The following is a 24,826-nucleotide window of genomic DNA, read 5'->3' as shown; positions in this document are numbered from 1 at the left end:
CAAACGGAGAAAAATTTTCACTAAACTCTCATTCAGAACATCTTCTATTATACGCAGTATATTATTTGGTTCTTGTTGATCATTATCAAAGAAAGCAGCAGTGTAAGTAACAACAAATAGCAGTCTCTTGCCTTTGTTTCGCTTATGAGACAATTCCTCTCCTTTTTTTTATTGTAAGTGGCGGTAGCGCACACAAAAGCAAGCCATGCCACAAGTGGCTACAGGTCGTAAACACTCATTATCAGAATGCGACAAACAATGCATGACACAGTACAATAATGCAGTTTCAGCTTAGAGTGACGTAAACACCTATAACAAAGAGAACGGCACTTATCAGATCAAAGCACAATAAGCAATCAATTCAAACCAGACGAAGCACGTGAAAAAGGAAGGGTACCTGTATAAATATGGATGGAGCACCTGACACATAGCAATGGCTACTTGGTAAATCTTAACCGTTAAGCTTACGACTCGAACCAAACTACTGTAGCTGTATCTTCATCCATTCGACCTAAATTGTGTCTCATGTTACAATGGACCAACTTTGTTTCGATTTGGAGGTGCGGTCTAAGACTTTTCTCTCGTCTTGAATTTCGAGTCTCAAATTCCAGGTGCGGCTTAGATTCAGGAAAATTTTTTTTCCTTGATTTCGAGTCTTATTTTCCAGGTGCGGCTTAGATTTGAGTGTGGCTTAGATTCGAGTAAATACGGCATCTGTCCCACATGGCTGTTCTGAACTGCTTGAATGGGAATGTCCTTTCAGCACATTCTCTGTTCTGGTAATCCCCTTGACCTAATTCTCTGCCACCCTCCATTCTCTACTCTTCCCTTACTGGTTTCCTACTATAACCCTTTCTTCTCTTATCATTTTTCATCCTACTTTTTTCTCATCTTTGTACCTTTCTCCTCCCACCCCCTGCCTCTATCTCCCATGATCCACTCCTCCCCTCTCTCTTCAGTTCTGTAGTTACTGATCTTTCTCTTATTTAATCCCAATTTTGTAACTGCCACAGAGTGTCATCGGTCTTCTCCTATGCCACACCAATCTGTCTGGACAACCATTCATGAAGAGTGGCCTTCATCCTAATCAGAAAGGAAATGAATGTCATATAAGGCAATATGAAGAAGCCTGCTGAGTATTGGACTGTTTTCTCGGTCACTTTTTATATTCTATACAGGACTTTTCATTATTGTAATTATGTGCAGATCAGTGTTCAAGCCACAAAGCATACTGTGTTTAAGTTACAGATAGTTCTATTATATAGAACTAAATTAGAGTACCATATGTTCTGGCTTTGGTAATACCTCTTTCAGCTTAACTGTTTATTTGCTTTTGGGCTTATGAAAATTTTCTGAAGTTAGTGAATCTTAAACTTTTAAAAACTGTACCTCTTTTTCAGGGATCTATAATTATAAAAGGACTCTGGATGACAAGACGTTCACAAGTAAATATGGAAATAAAGTGACTCAGTCTTTCTCTCCTCAAGTGTCTTTTTCAAGAACAGGGGGACGAAGCAAGGGGGTATATTTCCAGGGAGATGAATAAGCCATAAGGAAAACATCTTACATCATAACAAAATCAAATGAGTTCACTTATTATGAAAAGCTATCTGGTGAACTACCACAGGTTAAACGTGGCACTGCAGTGCAAAAAGTATCAGCTATATTAGATGATCTGTTGCATGTTCAACAATAGGTTGCACACATGCCAAATGAAAAATTCACTTAACATGCAAATACAAAGTGGTTTAGGAAAATCCAGTCCTGTACCAATGCTACTGCATGCATCTACAGGAAATAGCTGCAGAGACACTGAATGAAATAGTCAGGTGCAACAGTGCATGGTGCCATGATGAAGTATGGCATATCATTACCACCTGTGTGTGTCACAAAATAGTAATGCAGGTATCTCAAAAGCTGCATCACCACTCACCTTATAGGAGAAGCAACTAAATTTTGAAACTTACAATGAACTAATTCTATCTCAACCACTCTAAGTGGACAAAAGTGTGTAAATACAGGAAATGAAGATCTAAATCCCATTTTTCATTCTCTCTTCATCTACTGCACGCCAAGCAAAAAAATGGCTGGTGTTTTAGCCTCTTGAATGTTATAGTTCTATCAAAATTTAGATGTTAAGGAAGTAATATGTTTATTACAAGATAGACACACAAATACTTCTGCCTAAATTGTTATCTCCTTCAGTCAATAAACTAATCAGTGAAAGAAAATACTCTCTATTAAGATGCAGTAACTACCAACCAATGTTGCTGACATTAGCACATTTAATTAGCTGGACATCAAGCATTTATTAAGAATGGATAAAAAGTTAACAAAACCTAAATAGCATTTAAAAAGGCTCATTTGGATAATAGTAATGTTAATCATGAAGAATAGTAACAGAAATATTTTTGTGTGAATCTCATAATACTTTTTGATCTGTTTGAGTCAATCAATCTATTCTGGCATACAATTCATATAAAAACTTAAGATAATGAATGAACTGGAACCTTCCAATCTCCTCCACCCACAATCCCACTACCTCTGCCTACAACACACTCTTCCCACACAAAAGTTGTAATAGCTCATCTCACACATACAAAAATTCATTTATCTCATAAAATATGGCAGTTCAAAGTAAAATATTTGCAAATGAGGACACATTGAAATAAATAGGGCCTTAAACATTAGCTTCATGACCTGTTTTTACCAGTGAAATGAAACTTTTGCAAATACGCAACCATTACGGCCAAATCTTCTGTTTTGTTACAAAATACAATCTAAAATTCTTTATGTTTTTTCTTACTTTTGATCGAAGTTAAATTTTCTGTCCTTCACATCAAATTACAAAAAACACAAATAACATAACATAAAAGTAAATAATAATAACAATAACACTAATGATAATAATAAAATAAAAAATAAATTACATATGTTGTCTGTGACTGTTGATGAACCTCTGGCCAGTAAAAACAAATTTTCTTAAGAGAAAAACTGCTTTATAATACAGTACTTACAGATAATTCATCATCTTCCTATCCAATGCAGCATGAATAAATTTTAAAAACTAGTAACCATTTTAAAAAGTACATTTTTTGTAAAAGACAGCATGCAAAAACATACTATTTTCTTTTTACAAACTGTACACCACATAATTTGTTGCATATTTGTACACAGACTATATAAAGACTGTAAGTGTAAAAGTAACTGTGAATACCACATGTAGAATTAAAAGCATTCTCAGTGAATTAAGGTCTTGACATCTTGTGTCTTCTAACAATGTGATATACTGAAATGCTGTAATGTTCTCAATATCTGCTTTCCTCATTTTCACATTAAGCACGTAAAATATGAGGGTGCACTGAAAACTAATTCCTCCAAATATTTTGTTCTGTTCTCAATACAGGTCGAGGTGTTACATGTCATGCATATTACTCGGTCAACTTTCCTGATGCAACCCTGTGCTGCTAGAAGGTTCTGAATCATAGTATGTAACGTAACTATGTCAGTGCATGAGAAACAGCAGGCTTTAATCGAGTTCCTAAATACATGAATTTCAAAAGTTCATCAACACATGGAGCATCCTCTCCTTCAGCATGACAATTTCAGACCGCACACCCACTCTATGACATCTGCAACAATATGATGCCTTTGGTAGCTGTCATCAATCATCATCTGTATAGTCATGACTTGGTGCCACCCACTTCTCATCTGTTTCCAGAACTTAAAGAACACCTTGATGATAGTAAAGATGCAATGCAAGCAGAGGTGAGGGTATAGTTCCATCAGAAAAGCAAACAATTCTACAATAATAGAATCAATGAACTGGTCTTTTACTGGGAGAAATTTAAATCAAACAATGGAAAATCCAGGATGGAATGTAACAATATTATGAGAAGAAAGTTGCTACTCACCATATAACAGAGATGCTGAGTTGCAGATAAGCACAACAAAAAGAGTTTCACACTTAAAGCTTTCAGCCATTGGCCTTCATCACCAATAGACACACACACGCATGCGCGTGCACAAGAGGGCGGGTGTGCACACACGCACACAAGCACGCGCACACGTGCTTGCCCCAGCCCCCCCCCCCCCCCCCCCCCCACACACACACGATTGCAGTCTCAAGCAACTGCAACTACACTGGGAGCAGCAGTACCAGTGCATGATGGGAGTGGCGAGTGGGTGGGGGTAAGTCTGGGTGTGGTGGTGGAATGAGGACTGTCTAGTGCTGGAATGGGAGCAGGGAAGGGGCTGGATGGGTGAGCACAGCGACTAATGAAGGTTGAGGCCAGGAGGGTTACGGGAACAGAGGATGTATTGCAGGAAAAGTTCCCACCTGCGCAGTTCAAAAAAGCTGGTGTTGGTGGGAAGGATCCATATGGCACAGGCTGGGAAGCAGTCATTGAGAAGAGGGGTATCATGTTTGGCAGCGTGTTCAGCAACAGAGTGGTCCACTTCTTTCTTGACCACAGTTGGTCGGTGGCCATTAATGCGGACAGACAGCTTGTTGGATGTCATGCCTACATATAGTGCAACACAGTGATTGCAGCTTAGCTTGTAGACCACTTGACTGGTTTTACAGGTAGGCCTGCCTTTGATGGGATAGGTGATGTTAGTGAATGGACTGGAGTAGGTGGTGGTGGGGGGATGTATGGGACAGGTCTTGCATCTAGGTCTACAACAGGGGTATGAGCCACAAGGTAGGGGGTTTATAAGGCAACAAGAGAAACACAGGAAAGAAGTTTCAAGGCAACAAGAGAAACACTCGAAAGAAGTAAGGTCTTACAAGGCTTTTTGTTGTCTCAGCATCTCCACTATATGAAGAGTAGCAACTTTTCTCCCCATAATATTGTTACATTCCATCCTGGACTTTCCATTTTTGATTTTTGTCTGATGTTACTGTATTTCACAGTGAAAATTCTTACTTTTGACAATTACATGTAGACATTTTGGAGGATTTTAAAGTCTGACATGTGTTGAAGCAAAATCTTTTGCAGTACCACTTCAAAATGGCCCAAAGGCTGAAACTGCAATTGTGAAATAAATAAATTCCACAGTTAATGGCAAATATGATGTCCTTTAAGTAATTCTGCATGACCGTGGATCCCACCTTGAGAAGCTAATCAGTTGAAACTTTTAGCTTAGGACAGGAGCATATAGTAGAACTATAGCCGAAGTTTAAAGGTTTTTTTTAATCCTGCACTGAATAGATATGCACCCAGTAGAAGAGTTCATGATGTGAGGGACCCTCCATGGTATATTATTACTGTAAAGAAACTCCTACAGAAAGAAACTCTTAAAGGAAATGAGACTACTGCATAATGGATGTAAAATGAGGCAAAGGGCTATAGATAGAGAGATGCTGAGAAAAAAAGTGTTTGGTTCTGAAGAGAGCATTGAGTGAAGCCCTCAATGACTACACTAGCAGAATTTTGTCAAAGATCTTTCACAAAACCGACAGAAATTCTGCCTGTAAGTGATTGACACGACTCGTGGACAAGACAGGAACTGAAATTGAGGGTAGCAAAGTGAAAGTGAAAGTGCTCAATTCTGTTTTCAAATGTTCCTTTATAAAGGAAACCCAAGGAGTATTACCCAAATTCAGTTCTCACATTACTTAAAAGATGTATGAAATAGATATTAGTGTCATTGTCATTGCGAAAGGGCTGACACGGTTCAAACTGAGTGAAGTTCCAAGAACCAATAGCACCCTTACCAAAGTCCATACTAAAATTTTGGCTGAGTTGGCCCCTCTTTTAAGTATAACCTAACAAAGATCCCTTGAATTAAAAAAATGATCCCAGTAGTTGGAAGAAAGCATAGACAACACCCATCTACAAGAAGGGCAGCAGAAGTGATCCACAATACTAATCCACGAAACTACCATCCAAGATCCTTGACATCCATTTGTTGTTGGATTCTTAGAACATATTCTGAGCTCAAACGTAGTAAGATGTCTTGAACATGATGACATGCTCCATGGAGCAGCATGGATTCTGAAAACACAATTCATGTGAAATGCAACTCTCACTTTTCTCAAGTGACACATTGAAAGCAATCTATCACGACAGTCAGATAGATAGGGTATTCCCTGATTTTTTAAAACCATTTGACGCAGTATCACGTCTGTAGGAATTTTCAAAAGTGTGACTTGCCTTTGGTGGGGAGGTTTGTGTGCCTCAGTGATACATGTAGCCTTACTGTAGGTACAACCACAATGGAGGGTTATCTGTTGAGAGTCCAGACAAACGTGTGGTTCTTGAAGAGGAGCAGCAGCCTTTTCAGCAGTTGCAGAGGCCAACAGTCTGGATGACTGACTGATCTGGCCTTGTAACACTAACTAAAACGGCCTTGCTAGCTGAAAGCGAGGGGACACTACAGCCGTAATTTTTCCTGAAGGCATGCAGCTTTTCTGCACGGTTAAATGATGATGGTGTCCTCTTGGGTAAAATATTCTGGAGGTAAAATAGTCCCCCATTCGGGTCTACAGGCGGGGACTACTCAGCAGGACATTGCTATCAAGAGAAACAAAGCTGGCATTCTATGGATCAGAGTGTGGAATGTGAGATCCCTTAATCGGGCAGGTAGGATAGAAAAATTAAAAAGGGAAATGGATAGGTTAAAGTTAGATATAGTGGGAATTAGTGAAGATCAGTGGCAGGAGGAACAAGATTTCTGGTCAGGTGAATAGTGGGTTATAAAAAAAAAATCAAATAGGGGTAATGCAGGAGTAGGTTTAATAATGATTAAAAAAAATAGGAGCGCAGGTCAGCTACTATGAACAGCATAGTGAACGCATTATTGTAGCCAAGACAGACATGAAGCTCACACCTACCACAGTAGTACAAGTTTATATGCCAACTAGCTCTGCAGATGACAAAAAGACTGAAGAAATGTATGATGAGAGAAAAGAAACTATTCAGATAGTGAAGGGAGACGAAAATTTAATAGTCATGGGGGACTGGAATTCGATAGTAGGAAAAGGAAAAGAGCAAAAGTAATAGGTGAATATAGAATGGGGGTAAGGAATGAAAGAGGAAGCTGCCTGGTAGAATTTTGAACAAGCATCACTTAATCATAGCTAATACTTGGTTTAAGAATCACAAAAGAAGGTTGTATACTTGGAAGAGGCCTGGAGACACTGGAAGGTTTCAGATAGATTATATAATGGTAAGACAACAATTTAGGAACCAGATTTTAAATTTTAAGACATTTCCAGAAGCAGATGTTGACTCTGAACAGAATTTATTGATTATGAACTGTAGATTAAAACTGAAGAAACAGCAAAAAGGTAGGAATTTAAGGAGATGGGACCTGGATAAATGGAAAAAACCAGATGTTGTAGAGTGTTTCAGAGAGAGCACTAGGAAATGATTGACACAAACAGTGGAAAGAAAAACAGCAGAAGAAGAAGGGGTAGCTTTGAGAGGTGAAATAGTGAAGGCAGTCAAGGATCAAGTACGTAAAAAGACAAGGGCTAGTAGAAATCCTTGGGTAGCAGAAGAGATATTGAATTCAGTTGATGAAAGGAGAAAATATAAAAATGCAATAAATGAAGCAGGCAAAAAGGAATACAAACGTTTCAAAAATGAGACTGACAGGAAGTGCAAAATGGCTAAGCAGAGATGGCTAGAGGACAAATGTAAGGATGTAGAGGCATATATCACTAGGGGTAAGATAGATACTACCTACAAGAAAATTAAAGAGACCTTTGGAGAAAAGAGAACCATTTGTATGAATATCATGAGGTCAGATGGAAAACCAGTTCTAAGAAAAGAAGGGAAAGCAGAAATGTGGAAGGAGTATATAGAGGGTCTATACAAGGGCAATATACTAGAGTGAAATATTATGGAAATGGAAGAGAACAAAAACATTCCATTACATCTACTGATAGCCTTGGGAGAGCCAGCCACAACAAAACTCTACCATCTGGTGAGCAAGATGTATGAGACAGGCGAAATACCCACAGACTTCAAGAAGAATATAATAATTCCAATCCCAATGAAAGCAGCTGTTGAGAGGAGTGAAAATTACCGAATTATCAGTTTAATAATTCACAACTGCAAAATACTTACATGAATCCTTTACAGACGAATGGAAAAACTGGTAGAAGCCGACCTTGGGGAAGAACAGTTTGGATGCCGAAGAAATATCGGAACACGTGAGCTATGACATATCTTAGAAAATAGATTGAGGAAAGGCAAACCTACATTTCTAGCATTTGTATACTTAGAGAAAGCTTTTGACAATGTTGACTGGAATACTCTCTTTCAAATTCTGAAGGTGGCAGGGGCCAAATACAGGGAACAAAAAGCTATTACAATTTGTACAGAAACCAGAAGGCAGTTATAAGAGTTGAGGGCCATGAAAGGGAAGAAGTGCTTGGGAAAGGAGTGAGACAGGGTTGTAGCCTCTCCCCGATGTTATTCAATCTGTATACTGAGCAGGCAGTAAAGGAAACAAAAGAAGAATTTGGAGTAGGAATTAAAAACCTTGGAGAAGAAATAAAAACTTTGAGGTTCCCGATGACATTGTAATTCTGTCAGAGACAGCAAAGGACCTGGAAGAGCAGTTTAACGGAATGGATGATGTCTTGAATGGAGGATATAAGATGAACATCAACAAAAGCAAAACAAGGATAATGGAATGTAGTCAAATTAAATCAGGTGATGCTGAGGGAATTAGATTAGGAAATGAGACACTTAAAGTAGTAGACGAGTTTTGCTATTTGGGGAACAAAATAAGTGATGATAGTCGAAGTAGAGAGGATATAAAATGAAGACTGGCAATGGCAAGAAAAGTGTGTCTGAAGAAGAGAAATTTGTTAACATCAAGTATAGATTTAAGTGTCAGGAAGTCTTGTCTAAAAGTATTTCTATGGAGTGTAGCCATGTATGGATGTGAAACATGGACAATAAATAGTTTAGACAAGAAGAAAATAGAAACTTTCAAAATGTGGTGCTACAGAAGAATGCTGAAGATTATATGGGTAGATCAAAAAACTAAAGAGGAAGTATTGAATAGAATTGGGGAGAAGAAGAATTTGTGACACAACTTGACTAGAAGAAGGGATCGATTGGTGGGACATATTCTGAGGCATAAAGGGATCACCAATTTAGCGTTGGAGGGCAGTGTGGAGGGTAAAAATTGTAGAGGGAGACCAAGAGATGAAGGATGTAGGGTGCAGTAGTTACTTGGAGATGAAGAAGCTTGCACAGCATAGAGTAGCATAGAGATCTGCTCAAACCAGTATCTGGACTGAAGACTACAGCAACATCATCATCATCACCACCACCACCACCACCAACAACAACAACAACAACAACAAGATGCTTCTTTCTTTTTTGTTCTGTAATTTACAGAACTTATGGACACCTACTGAACATAATTTTACGACAGTCGACATCTCGTAGGCGTTGACACAAAGTGATACAAACCGGTTATCACTTTACGTAATTATTTTTAATGTATGTTAACAATTCTTTTGCTATTTGAATAAGTGCTGGATATCGTGCATAGTCTATGTTTAATTTCTCTAAAGTACGATGTACATTTTGGTATAAGTGACACTATTATTTGTCCTTCCTCACGATGGTTTCTCGATGATTGATGTATACTACTTGTTCGCACCTTATATTTGCACGGCATTTTAATTATTAAGTAACGGCAGTTTCGTACTGTGATTATTTTTTATATATTTGACTCCTTAGTATTAACGTTATTATTTCTTATATATTTGACTCCTTGGTATTAACGTTTGTTACATAAATTACGAACGTTGTACTTTTGACTTCCCACGCCAGATGGTGGGTGTTACGTTTTTTAAGAAAGACCTGTGTTGCGCCTCTTTTTATGTTGTTCATTTATTATTCTTTGGCATTATCTTTTGCTATTTATGGCATTATCTTTTGCTATTTATATGTTCTGCACTCTAACAACTTATCAATCTATTTTATGTTTTATAGTTTATAAAAAAGAATATGCCAATGTATTTTAGATATTCTCCTGCATCTGCTATGTGTTGTACGTACATTTTAAATTTGAATTACTACACCATTCACAAAAGTACAAGAGTTATTTAGTGTTAATAATTCGCAAAACCAATAATACTATGTCTTCACGTGACACATGTCACATAGAGGGCGTGTCAAGCCCCGTCACACCGAGGTCTGCTGAACAGGTGCAGGTAAACAGCGACCTCAGTCTGTGATTGCCGTAAGCTTAGTGACAACAGTGCATCCCAGTTTAAGTTATACAATATAGGTTTGTTTCTAACAAGTGTTATGTTCATATGCAGATGTAATTGTGATTTTCTATGTTGCACTCTCTGATCGTAATGTGAAAAAATTTTTAACTTCTAGCACTGAAGATGGTCACTCAGTGACAGAAAATAGATTTTGCAATAGTAAAAAATATATGACCAATGCTGTCTCTTTTTTCAAGTATAACAACAAGATCATTTGGGGTATCAAGCAATATTAGTGACCAGATTTAGGATTTTTCAGTAGGGAGTATACAGCAAGTTATCTTCGATAGAGTGTCATCATCAGATGTAGAAGCAACTTTAGATGTGCCCCAGGGAAATGTGTTGGGATCCTTACTGTTCATGTTGTACATTAATGAAATTGCAGACAATACAGACAATATTAATAGTAATCTCAGACTTTTTACAGATGATGCAACTATCGATAATGAATCACTGTCTAAAAATGCTGCACAGTTATTCAGTCATATACTGATAAGAGTTCAAAATAGTGTGCCAATACTGGCAACTTCTGTTAAATGTTCAGAAATGTAGAATTGTGCACTTCACAATGGCTATAATATCAACAAGTCACAGCTGGAACCGATTAACACACACAAATATCTGGATTTAATAATTTGTCAGGGTATGAAATGTAACTATCACACAGTCTCAATCTGTAGGTCAAGCATGTGACAGATTGCAGTTCTTTGGTAGAATACTAGGGAAATGTAATCAGTCTGCAAAGGAGAGTGCATAAAAAACATTCGTGCGACTCATCCTAGAAAACTGCTGAAGTGTGTGGAACACTTACCACTTAGGACTAACAGGGGACACAACAAATACAAAGGAGGACAGCACAAAAGGTCATGGGATTGTTAGGCCCACTATGCCCATGGGAAAGCACCATAAAGGTGCTGAAGGAACTGAACTGGCAGATGCTTGAAGATAGGCATAAACTATCCCTTGAAAATCTACTTAGAAAGTTTCTAGAATCAACTTCAAGTAAAGAATCTATGAATATGTTACAGCCCCCTATGTATTATTCCCATGGGGATCCAAAAAACAAAATTAGACTAAGTACAGAACACTTAAGGCAATTAAGCAATCATTCTTTCAGTGACCCACACATGAATGGAATAGGAGAAAGCTCTCATAACTTGTACAACGAGACCTATCCTCAGTCATGAACATCTGAGTTGTTTGCCAAGTGCATATATAGATGTTCTCATTGATCATAATATCAACAGAAATACAGATCTGTATTTACAAATAAACAAGTGGCATGACATTTTACAGTTAGAACTTGTACAAGCTACTCTACATCTGCAGTATGCACAATGCAGCTCTAAGGAAATTAAAACTGAAGTGAAGTAAAGGCATCACCACAATGGTACTGGGCACATGAATGATAACCACAGTTAACTGGTAATCTACCACATGACAGTTTTTGGTCACATCTTCGTCAAAAGACCACATATATCTTACTATGTGATGTGACATGCAGCCGGTAGATAGAATGAGTCAAATAGTTCATTATTCATGTTGTTGTCCATATTCCAACCACATTAACAAATGTAGGAAGTCTGTTAAGTGAAATATTTTTAGCTCATTCAATTTAGGAAAGTATCTAACATGACACGAGCACTGCCTAACAAAACTAACAATTTATATTGCCACAGAATAAAAAAAGAGAGCGGAAGAACTGACTTTTCTTGGAAGCCTTTCATTTTCTAAACTAATAAATGCCAACTTGAGACAAAATAGTGTTGCAACATGCTGTTAAAAAAACTGTACTGTGTCAGCAGAATAATTATACAGCAAGCCAAAGGAACAATGCTACTACCATACTCACAGATCTCTTATCTGGGCTCCGAAGTGCAGAACGATTTGGTGTTGCCTCGCTGTTCCATGCAGAAGGTACAAATTCTGCACCGCTGCCTGAACTTGAACTGTCATCATCGTCATCATCATTATCGTCATCATCCTCTTCTTCCTCTTCTATAACCTCCATGGGAAAATCTGAGAGTCCTTCATAGGCCTGCATGGCACAATGCAGAGGTCTCATTAAATTTTAAATACATTTATTTAGCTAAATTTTATTAAAAGAAAATTGTTTGTTGTATGAAAACTTGTTCAAATAGTACACTGAATTCAGAATGTTAAAATTGGAGCTCCTCAAGTTGAAAAAAAATTTCATTCACATATAATCTTTCAAAGTACTTTGTTTCACAGACCTTAAGTTTTTCTAGCACTCAGTCTTTAGTGGTTTATGTAATTTCCAAATCTTAGCATATTCTCCTAAACAGAGTTTTCAATGAGGAAAGAGAATGTTTTTACATGGACATCACATTTACAATCAAGTTATTGAATGGATAATGTTTCTAGCATGGCACTATTAAATTACTAATTTTCCTTCTTCAGTTATAAGTGTATCCACATCACATGCACAGTGTGCAATAAAAGTCATTCAGATTTAATGTTACTCAGCTGAAATCAATATGCATAATACTGTTCAGTGAAAAAATCTGCCGGTCTTTTACATGAGTTGTAGCAACTTTAAAAAATGAAAAACATAGAGAAAATAATGAAAATGTTGCCATAGTTTAATTTGGATCACTCAAGTGAAAGAGGAACACACAATGCAAAGGGCAACAGAAGTAATAGCTGAGGTTAGCAGACAAAGATTTTTATCTGCTGAGTGATAAATAATGTATAAAATCCAAAACAGGCTAAAGATAAGTGCTCATTAATCATTACAGATGAAGAGAAGCATAATTGTATTGGAGGAAGCAAATAAGACAAGCAGAAATAAAAAACAGAAAAAAATTCTAAAAAAAATAAAGATGAAAATGGCAAAATAGGATTAAATAATAAAGAAAATTGTGAAATTTTAGCAAATTTTTTTGAAAAGTTGTTAAACTGTCCCATTCCAACAGATAAATTAGAATTTCCAGTGACACCTCAAAATCTAGAGGAAGATTTCCCGCCAACAGAGCTAGAAATTCATGAACCCATCAAAACACTCAAAAACAATAAAGCAAGTGGTGAAGACTCCATTACAGCAGAATTATTGAAATGGTCAGAACCAAAAATCATAAAGGATCTACAGCTGCTTTTTCAGAACATTTGGAAAACTTAAAAGATTCCAGTTGAATGGAAAACAGCATTAATCCACCCGCTACATAAAAAGGGAGACAAACAAAATGTCAGTAATTACAGATGAGTGTCACTTCTGCCAGTGGCATACAAAATATTATAAAAAATTCTCCTCAACCGAGTGGTAGATACTTTAGACAAACAACCAGGAGAATATTAGGGTGATTTCCGAAAGGGAAGATCCTGTGCTGAACAAATTTTTAACTTAAAGTCAATAATTTGCCATAGAACGTTAACCAGCAAACCAATACTAGTGTCATTTATAGATTTCAAGAAAGCATTTGACTGTATAGACAGAGAAATGATAGATAAGGTCATTAGAGAATTGGTGTTAAATCAAAACTAGCAAACATAATTCGTGAAACACTAACAGGTACAATATCTAAAGTCAAATTTATGGGAGAAGTATCTCAGCCTTTTGAAATAAAAACTGGTGTTAGACAAGGTGATGGTTTATCACCTTTACTGTTTAACTGTGTTCTAGAAAAAATTGTAAGGATCTGGAATCCGGAGCTAAAAAATCACAAAATTGAACCAATAACTCTGGGAAGGAAAACAAATGGAATTAAGGTAAACTGCTTGGCTTTTGTGGATGATTTTGCAATACTTTCAGAAAACCTGACAGAAGCAGTTACTCAAATAAACAATCTGGAAAAATTAGCAAACAGAACTGGTCTCAAAATTTCAGCTGAAAAAACAAAATTCATGACAAATATAAAAAATGCACCAAAATACATAGAAACACAAATAGGTAAAATAGAGCAAGTAAATAAATTTAAATATCTTGGAGAAACTATACAACAGAATGGACTAGAAAAATCTGCAGAATGGACTAGAAAAATCTGCAATAGATGTAAGAATTAACAAAATGGAAAGAGCATATGGTTTGACCAAAAATATCTACAACAAGAAATGTATATCTAGAAAAACAAAACTAAAACACTACACCACAGTGGTACGACCAGAATGTTTATATGGATCTGAATGCCTAACGATGAACTATAAGATGGACAAACTAGAGGTACTGGAAAGAAGGATTATTAGAAAAATAATGGGTGTAATGAAAACTGCAGATGGTTGGAAAATAAGAAGTAATGAGGAGATCTACAAAAATATAGAGAAAATATCTGAAGTAATGGCCAAACGAAGATTAACCTTTTTCGGACATCTCTACCGAATGGATGGAAATAGACTAACAAAACAAATACTCCTATATTTCTGGAAGAAGAAATCGACAATAGCATGGATTACAGAAGTAAGAAAAGATCTTGAAAGAAACAACATCAAAGAATCAGAAATAGCAGAAAGAAACCATTTTAAAAACAAAATACTAAATTTGGAAGGCTTTCAAAGCAGAAGAAATAAAAAATCGGGAAAAACATGGACAGAAGAAAGGAAGAGACTTCATGGGGAGAAAATGAGGGAATACTGGAAAAATAGGAAACAACAACAAAGGAAGAAGAGGAACTGAAGTTGTTAATGTGATCCTAGTTGGTAAAAAAAAAAGAGCAGAGAGAACCATGTAGAGATGAACACAAATTAATAATTTAAATTACAGCAAGAAAGAGGAAATATGAAAGGAATGAAGAGAGTAAAGAGTCTAACATCTGCTAGAAGGCATTGTCCAACCTTTCAGCACATATGAATTCGAATAGCATGAACTGTAAAGCTAATTTTCAGAGTCTTCCTTGTTTTTAGCTTCTGGAACATGTATAACAATAAGGTACTTGAGTTTTTGATGTGCCCAGTTTGTCTGATACCTATTAAACAAAGATTCTGAGCTAATCAAACCAATAAAGAATGCTAGACTCCAGAATGAGATTTTCACTCTGCAGTGGAGTATGCACTGATATGAAACCTCCTGACAGATTAAAACTAATGTGCTGGACCGAGACTCAAACTCGGGACCTATGCCTTTCGCGGGCAAAGTTTGAGTCTCAGTCCGGCACACAGTTTTAATCTGCCAGGAAGTTAAAATGCTAGACTCAATCAACATGAAAAACTACAATTGAGCCAAAAGATAGTATGAGTATTCTCACAGTTTTCTCCCTCATGAATTCTATTTTATCACTTGCACTTCAGGGAATATCTGAAAAGAATCACAATCACTCATAGTTATCAACTTGCACGTTACAGCACAAAAAGAAAAAAGCTGCCCCTCTGACCTTTTGAAGGGTTGTTTACGATGTTTAGTACAACACAAAACCCGTTTAACTATAAGATCACCAGATTATACATGAAAAGTGGATGCACACAAAATGTTTGTGGCATATGTTAAGTGAATGTTCAAATTTGGGAAATGTCATGTTCTATAAATATGAAACGTTTAACACAGAAGAAACAACAACTGTCAAAATTAAGGTATCAATGAAACTGATGTGCAACCAGGTGTGAAGAGCCATGCACGGTAATGACTATCCAGGAATTCAGAAATCAGCAACTAAGAAACCAATAAAGGTCTGTTGCAGTGCAATTATCACATTAGAAATATCAGAGGAATTCTACAGCAATTAATGAATTGCCTATATGAGTATTACTGGAACAGTGAGTGGGTAACTAGTAAGAAAGATATGTGCCTACTTTACAGGGAACTGCATTCTGACTGCATGAAGGGAGATTGAGGGTAAGAGTTCCACCCAGTCACAAATTAACAGGGAGATGAGGATGAGAATTAAGTTTCTTATTAATGTCGCTACAACTCCGGTTCATGCTCCAAATAAAATGTATGAAGCAGCAAATTTATGTGGTTCTAGAGAGAAGCATTAACTACTGAGGTTGAATTATGCTGATATCAGAGGGTATGTGAAAGGGACATTTTATGGACTTATGTGGCCCATAATTAAGAGACAATAAATATCTTCAGCATATTTTGTTGTTGACTGATAACAAATTCAAAAAGTTACAATCAGAACTTAACACATGCCTTCTGGAACGGTCCTCTCCTGGCCAAGAAGGAAGCTGGTAGAGGCTTTGTATGCTTTGAAGAACTGGAGTGGACTTGTCGCTTTTGAATGTGTAGATCGGCAAATAAGTCACTGGAATACATTGACAAAAACTGAGGAAAATCTATGCACTGTGCTGCCTTTGATGAGTTCCTTGAGCATTTAAATAGAACAATATTTATGACACACGTGACTTCAGGCTGTCTTGGTGTATTTCAGCTATGAAATCTTCTTGGGTTATCAGCCGAAAGGCATCATCATCTTGTCGCAATATTTCAATGGATTCCGGATCATCTTTACCTGAAGATATGGATACGGAATCAACTGAAATGTTGCAACAAGATGACGATGCCACTTGGCTGATAATCTGAGAAGATTTCACAGCTAATATCTTGGATAATGCCAAAATCATGTCACAATTGTTTTGTTTTTGTTTTGTTTTAGGGCACAAAAACAACTGGGGTCACACATGCCCAAGTCAAAACTACAGAACACAAAGACAGAGAGGAGTTAAAAACTGACTACATGCAATCCCAATCAACTTACGAGAAGACAGCTAAAAACAGGGATGTGGAGAAAGGTCTATAAAATACACCATAGTGAAATGGAGGTCCAGAACTAAAAATTAAATGACCTTAACTATATTGCTACGATGGATAAAAAGTAAAACGCAGTCGACAGCCTGTGTGGCGTTTGCTTAAACGGCAGATAACTCAGACAGAAAACACAAGCGGGAATGTAAATGGTTGAAAAATGGGCATTTCATCAGGAAATGGTGGATGGTTAAAACTTGGGTGCAGTTCATGTTGTGATGAAAGATAAACATTTTCAAAGCAGAGTTCAACATCACATTTGGTATTGAAGTGGACTCCGCTTGTAGCTGTGTAAATTGAGTCTCCAATGTCCGAACTTCGTAGCTAATGTCAAAAATGTAGAACAACATAGCTTAATTTAAATTTCTCTTGCTTGAAGACAATGAAGTTACAGTTGAAATGCAGCCAAAAATGTGGTATTCAGCATTTCAACAAAGAAAATGAAATGTGAAATTTCACAGTGATTTTTAGGCACAGGAAGAGGAGATGAACAACAGACTGATAACAGGCCCTTGTAATACAATAACAGCTGGATAAGTATGAGGGGAGCAATCAGCTGGGCCTTATTGATAAACTATTTTCAGCAAACACTTAAAGTTGTTTGGTGGGATGACAATAACTACATGGGAAGGATCCTATGGACAATGAATGGAATGGCATTTTTTTAATCTTTGGCCAAGCAACCGAGTTGTAACATAGTTATTCTTTGCTAGTTTGAGTTTTGATAGTTCTCTGTTATTGATTCCACTGTCAAGTTGTTGGAAGAAATTTTGGAGAGAAATAAATAGTTATCATATTTACAGTCATCTTTCTGTGCAGTAGAGATAGTGCAATGGACTGTACCTGCAAGGCGGTGATCCCAGAAAAGCAAGGCAAGCAGTAAATTTGAGCACATCAAGAAAGCGCAATAGTAACTTCGCATTATGAATCCAAATGCAATCAAATACAACAATAAATTTCACTGCTACAGGGAGATTTGCAGAAACAATTTAAAGGCTTTCAATTGAAAATTACAGACAGGAGGACTAGATTTCACACCTACAGAGGCATCGGCAACAGCCTGCAGAACAGCGGCACATAATGCAGTCGCTGACCCATGAATGAAGACAAGTACCAAAGTTCCTACAAGAGAAGCCCAAGCTACAGTTTGCCATGTTGGAACTAGTATTCACACAGAACAATGTTACAGACATCAGCATTAAATTTTTGGTGACTGTCAACAATGTGGACACATGAGCAGTAGAGACGGAGTCAGATGTTATATTTAAACTGCCTGCACAAGACCAGTAGTGACACCTGAGAGACATGGTAATACAACATCCATGAAACTCCATATACCAATGGATGTAGCAGGTTCTGCATTCAGGCACCTTTCAAGTTTTGGCAGCATCTCTGAAGTATCGTAGACAATGTCAAATGACACACTATGACATGTCTGGGTCAGATACCTGCCACTGTTTGTAAAAATGGTAATAGTCACATGTACCTCTGATGACGTCAACTCTGTGGCAGACAAAATACACAAAACAGTGGGGTAAGTGGGCATGATAGTGATAACGCAAGGCATGGAAGATTTCAGCAAGGTGCAAGTTGCACCAATAAGGCAAGTGCCACGAGTTAACACTGATGCACAAGTCTGTGATATGAAGCTAAAAACCGATGCAATGCAGAAGCAGCTTTCAGCACTAGTGGCAAAGAAACAGACCTCTCTTGGACGACAGAGGCAGGAAGCGGGTGTACAAGATGAGCAGATATTTTGGTACTGCAAATTGTTCGACCCTGCAGCGATTATCGTGCGCTACACACCAAGGCAATCCCTGACTGCTACCCTTTTTCCAGTCTTCAGGATTTTACAAACGTGTTAGCCAGAGCCACAGTTTTCAGTGTGGTAGGTTGCAAAAAGGCCTATAACCAGATTCTGATGGACAAAGTAGGTGTTCCCAAGACTGCTGTCACAACTCCTTCCAGCCTCTTGAGTTTCTCTGCATGCAATTCATGATTTAAAAAAGTGCAGAGATTCATTGATGAAGTACTGAGAGAACTAGATTTCTTCTTCACATACCTCTGTGATATATTGTATTTTTACAGATGGCCAAATTACATGATGACCACCTCAAGATGGTGTTCGAGAGAATCGAGAAGTAAAGAATAGTAAAAAATGAAGCTAACTGTCTCCTCTGGCAGAAATAAATCACATTCTTAGAGCATGAAGTATCAGCACCAGGTATCTGTCCTCCCAAAGAAAAAATGTAGGCCATTAAAAACAGCCCAAGACTGGTGAATTATCATCAGTTGCAGAGGTCCACAGGGATCATCAACTTTTAAAGATGGTGTCTAGTGGGGATGGCAGAGATGAAGGCACCATTGGCAGCCACACTGCCAAGTAACAACTGTACTGGGAAACAGAACCTGCCTTGGATGTCTGTCATGCAACAGACCTTTGAGAGGTAAGAGCCAGTTTAAAAAAAGCAGTCCTTTTGTCACACCCTATTCATAATGTGCTGCTGGTGACAGTCAGCCAGTCTGTGATTGGGACAGCCTTGGATCAAAACGTTGTGGGTAGATGGAAACTTTTAGTGTTTTTGTCAAAAAAGCTTTCAAAAGCACATGCTAAGTGGAGTGTGTATGACAGGGAGCTCCTGGCCATTTACAAGGCTATCCAAAACTTCTGACCTTACGTCGAAGCTCAGCTGTTTACTGTTTATTCCGATCATAAGCAGATTACCTTCACCTTTCAGGGGAGGAAAGAAGATTGATCTCCACAGCAGTTCCACCAGCTGGAGTTCATTGGGCAGTTTACCACTGATAATAGGCACATAAAAGGGGCGGATAATATGGTTGCAGATTTTTTTTCTGAAGGTTCAGCACAGTTTATATGCTGGTAAATTTTGGCCAGCTAAGAACAGGGCAAGCCACAGCTGAATAGCTACAGCAAATTATTGCAGGGCAACTTGATGCCCCTTCAACTCAAGCAAGTGCAGGTACTAGGCAAGAAGGGGCTTATTTGGTGTGATGAGTCCAAACATCACATAAGACCATTCATTACTACAACAATGCAATGGTTACTATTTGACAACAATAAGTCACAGACAGTGTCGTGGGGGTGATGAAGCAAGCTGATGTGCTTGATAGAGACGCACCTGTACAACAGAAAGGTCAAGGAATGGCTATACCAACCACAGCAGCCCTATCTGAAGTGGGTACTGGGCAATCAACAGTTGTGACACAAACACCAGTGACTTTCAAATGTGGTGGGTTTGTCATAAGTACCCACACATACCAGGAGCTCCAAGTTATAACATAGTTATTCTTTGCTACTTTGATTGTTGACAATTCTCTCTTACTGATTTTGTTGTCAAGTTGTTTAATAGAATTTTGGGAAGAAATAGTTATTGTGCTTACAATCATCTTTCTGTGCAGTAGAGATAGTTCAATGAGCTATACCTGTAAAAAGGTCAGGACGGCTGGATGAGAACTGAATGCCTCTAATAAAAATAGCTATGAATTTAATGCAGTCTATTATGACAGATGTTATGACTACTTATACTGTCAGCACCAAAAACGTATGTAACTGCACAAAAACACAGTTTGAAAATATAACTGAGTTTATGATTAACACTACACTATGGAGGAGAAAATTGGCCAATTAATTGCTGAAACTAAGTTAGTCACAAAGCAAAAAAATATCTTATATATTAAACTGAAATTATAATTCAGCTCATAGTCCAGGACAGCACAATAAAAATAAGTTCTTATAGTTTTTCACAACAATCCCTTTGAATAAAAATTAATGAGTTTTTCAGTTACATCTATTCAACTGTTAATACCGATGGCCAGAAGATGTGAGTATTTGTGATGCACTACTGTTTCTGCATCTGCAGCCACTATTTAAAATTTTTCCAACTTGTCTCTTTATATTCACTGATATCTATCTGTCTATGTCCACTAAGTAACATAGTTTCCATTAAAAGTATTGCCACTAAGTTGAATTTCTGCAACTTCCTTTATTATAGAATTCCAAAATGTTGTGGTCTGGACCAGGAATTTTGTTTAGTTCAATGTGATTTTGTAACAATTTCCTAGGATATGATCTGCAACCACCTACTTGCACCACTTCCTCAGTTTCAGTTGGGATTTCTGTTCTGCACAGCATTCAGGAATAGTTCAAATTATCTGACTGAGCAAGGTGGTACATTCACTCAGATCTGTCAGATTTACCTTTTTCAATGTACATCAGCCACAGTCTAACACCCAAAATTTCAGTACTGGTAACTGATAAAAAGATACTTTTTTGTCTGTACACTTGTGGTTTGTAAGAAGAAATTAAAAAGGCATTCATGCCTTTACTACTAGGATCAATACATAATCATTGCTGCTTAACATTGACATTAAAATACACTCCTGGAAATGGAAAAAAGAACACATTGACACCGGTGTGTCAGACCCACCATACTTGCTCCGGACACTGCGAGAGGGCTGTACAAGCAATGATCACACGCACGGCACAGCGGACACACCAGGAACCGTGGTGTTGGCCGTCGAATGGCGCTAGCTGCGAAGCATTTGTGCACCGCCGCCGTCAGTGTCAGCCAGTTTGTCGTGGCATACGGAGCTCCATCGCAGTCTTTAACACTGGTAGCATGCCGCGACAGCGTGGACGTGAACCGTATGTGCAGTTGACGGACTTTGAGCGAGGGCGTATAGTGGGCATGCGGGAGGCCGGGTGGACGTACCGCCGAATTGCTCAACACGTGGGGCGTGAGGTCTCCACAGTACATCGATGTTGTCGCCAGTGGTCGGCGGAAGGTGCACGTGCCCGTCGACCTGGGACCGGACCGCAGCGACGCACGGATGCACGCCAAGACCGTAGGATCCTACGCAGTGCCGTAGGGGACCGCACCGCCACTTCCCAGCAAATTAGGGACACTGTTGCTCCTGGGGTATCGGCGAGGACCATTCGCAACCGTCTCCATGAAGCTGGGCTACGGTCCCGCACACCGTTAGGCCGTCTTCCGCTCACGCCCCAACATCGTGCAGCCCGCCTCCAGTGGTGTCGCGACAGGCGTGAATGGAGGGACGAATGGAGACGTGTCGTCTTCAGCGATGAGAGTCGCTTCTGCCTTGGTGCCAATGATGGTCGTATGCGTGTTTGGCGCCGTGCAGGTGAGCGCCACAATCAGGACTGCATACGACCGAGGCACACGGGGCCAACACCCGGCATCATGGTGTGGGGAGCGATCTCCTACACTGGCCGTACATCACTGGTGATCGTCGAGGGGACACTGAATAGTGCACGGTACATCCAAACCGTCATCAAACCCATCGTTCTACCATTCCTAGACCGGCAAGGGAACTTGCTGTTCCAACAGGACAATGTACGTCCGCATGTATCCCGTGCCACCCAACGTGCTCTAGAAGGTGTAAGTCAACTACCCTGGCCAGCAAGATCTCCGGATCTGTCCCCCATTGAGCATGTTTGGGACTGGATGAAGCGTCGTCTCACGCGGTCTGCACGTCCAGCACGAACGCTGGTCCAACTGAGGCGCCAGGTGGAAATGGCATGGCAAGCCGTTCCACAGGACTACATCCAGCATCTCTACGATCGTCTCCATGGGAGAATAGCAGCCTGCATTGCTGCGAAAGGTGGATATACACTGTACTAGTGCCGACATTGTGCATGCTCTGTTGCCTGTGTCTATGTGCCTGTGGTTCTGTCAGTGTGATCATGTGATGTATCTGACCCCAGGAATGTGTCAATAAAGTTTCCCCTTCCTGGGACAATGAATTCACGGTGTTCTTATTTCAATTTCCAGGAGTGTATTTTGCAACATAAAAATAATCAGATAAAAGTTAATTTTGTTTCATGCGTGCATTGTTATGCCTGTAACAGAATTATTGATGCTCTTCAATGATTGTATTTCTATATTATTCCCATAAAGATACTTGTATAGAATGATATCTCACCTCTCCCTCCAGGAGATGCTGCACTATGATAGGACTGGTTGTGTGGGTGGTGGAGTTTGTGTAATCACATGAAGTTGAGAGCTACACTGTGTAGCTGTGGCAAGGTCACTGCCCAGGGTTTCTAAGCTGTACAGGGCTCAGCAGATTAACCGTAGTGTGTCCCATAATGTCTCACCAATCTCATGTCACATATCCTGTACACCTCAACACTTCATACTACAACCACACATGATGATGAACCCCACCAACTTCAGTTTGGCAAACATACACAGAAGGGCAGCTCTCCAACCCGCAACACAAAAAGCATCAAAAATATATGTCTACAAGCTTCAAGAGAGATCACATAATCTTCTGCAGCGTACAACTGACCTACCATATGATGATATATCTTTACCGTCACATGTTCAACATATGAACTGTTTGTGAGGATGTCCATCTTCGACATTTAAAAGCAGTTGGAGGTGAGCTGAAAATGCTGTGAGCCTGGCTCTAGCAAGGCTTAGCATTAGATATGTGTCTCACCAAACTCTTTGCATCAGGCAGGCAGCTAGTTTAGCACAAATAGGTTTGTTGGACCCCTACTGCTAAGTGGACATTCCTGAGATGTTGGTATCTTGGCCTGGGTTAAAACATAATGGGAGTAATTTATTCTTAAAACAGGGCACACTCAACTACTTTTGTACTCAAATGCTGGCACACACAGTTCGATTAAAACAAAATATCTTGACTCCTTATGAGTTGACTGCTTCTACCACACCCATACAGGGACAATAAGAAGCAGGACACTTGTTTGGACTGAAGGTAAACTACTGAAACTGGGGGAATCAAACATATGCAGGAAGGAAGAGAATCGGATAGAACTACAGTCAGGAAATGTCTTTTACTACAGAGGTACAGGAAAGGAACTCAGGAGTAGGCTTTATCATCACCAAGAAAATAAAAGACTAAATTATTGATATTGAAGGAGTCCCAAACAGAATAGCAAGAATAGTATTATAAAAGATACTCATTGGAAATAATACTACTGAGCAAGGTAATGTGCAGCTGTAATATAAAAGTGGGGACAAAGTTTCAAAATGGCTCTTCACTAGGACACTTTGGATTCAATGCCAGGAATGATAAGGGAGACAAGGTAGAGAATTTTGCTCTCAACCATGACCACTTTATGAGAATCAAGGGTGGGAGTATAGCAGTTCATCTAAATTGGGAATTTGGAATAAGTTTTTATACCACTCTAACATAATTGCTATTTTCCATCTCATTATGATAGCCCTGTAATTGAGATTTTACACTTGATTCATTCCTGTGTCTTTAGCAAATCCAATTTCATACTCAGCATGTACTAAAACAGTTTTCTAACTGGCACTTCGGTTCATAGTAACTCTCAAATCCCATACTGCCAACACTACTTTACCCCAAGTATGGAGACATCTTGTCCATGTATACTGTTGGTCTTTTTGGTCTATTTTCAGTCTGCCATAGTGTATGTCAATATTCAGCACATTGTACTGCAATAACACCCTGCTCTATCAATAAGTGTCTGCCAAAGATTTGACAGCTCTCCAAAATACATTGCTTTTATCTGAGAAGGTTATCTTGCCTCTAACAATGGGGAGAACTTTATTAACTGGAAGAATGTCCTTTTATACTTCACAGTACTTGAAGAATGTTCAACACACTGAAATCATCTAGTTCCATCCTCTTCCAATGAGTATGATGTTTCCCATGTCTCATTCATAATTTATGTTTTTCCCACAATATGTTGCCTACTGCCTTGTAAACTCTTTGCACAGCTTTCCCAATAGAACAGCACGGCCTTTCATTACTTATTTTTCTAATAACTCACACAACATTGCTTACAAGTTTTCTGCTCTGCACTTGCTGTGATTTCTTTGAAGGTGTCTCGATCGTACTTATTTAAA

General features: G+C 38.7%; 1 protein-coding gene across 1 annotated transcript in view; it reads right to left on the bottom strand.

Annotated features, from left to right (window-relative positions):
- The window catches only part of LOC124594047, a 642,515-nt gene that overhangs the window by 47,255 nt on the left and 570,434 nt on the right, over positions 1-24,826 (bottom strand). The window contains exon 12 of the mRNA XM_047132397.1: positions 12,102-12,287. Coding sequence (XP_046988353.1) covers positions 12,102-12,287 — 186 coding nt within the window. The remainder of the gene's footprint in view (positions 1-12,101; positions 12,288-24,826) is intronic.

This window comes from Schistocerca americana, chromosome 2, assembly GCF_021461395.2.
Source record: "Schistocerca americana isolate TAMUIC-IGC-003095 chromosome 2, iqSchAmer2.1, whole genome shotgun sequence".
Classification (NCBI taxonomy): Eukaryota; Metazoa; Arthropoda; class Insecta; order Orthoptera; family Acrididae; genus Schistocerca; species Schistocerca americana.
The sequence above is the reverse complement of the archived record's forward strand: the minus strand, read 5'-3'. Positions and strand labels throughout refer to the sequence as shown.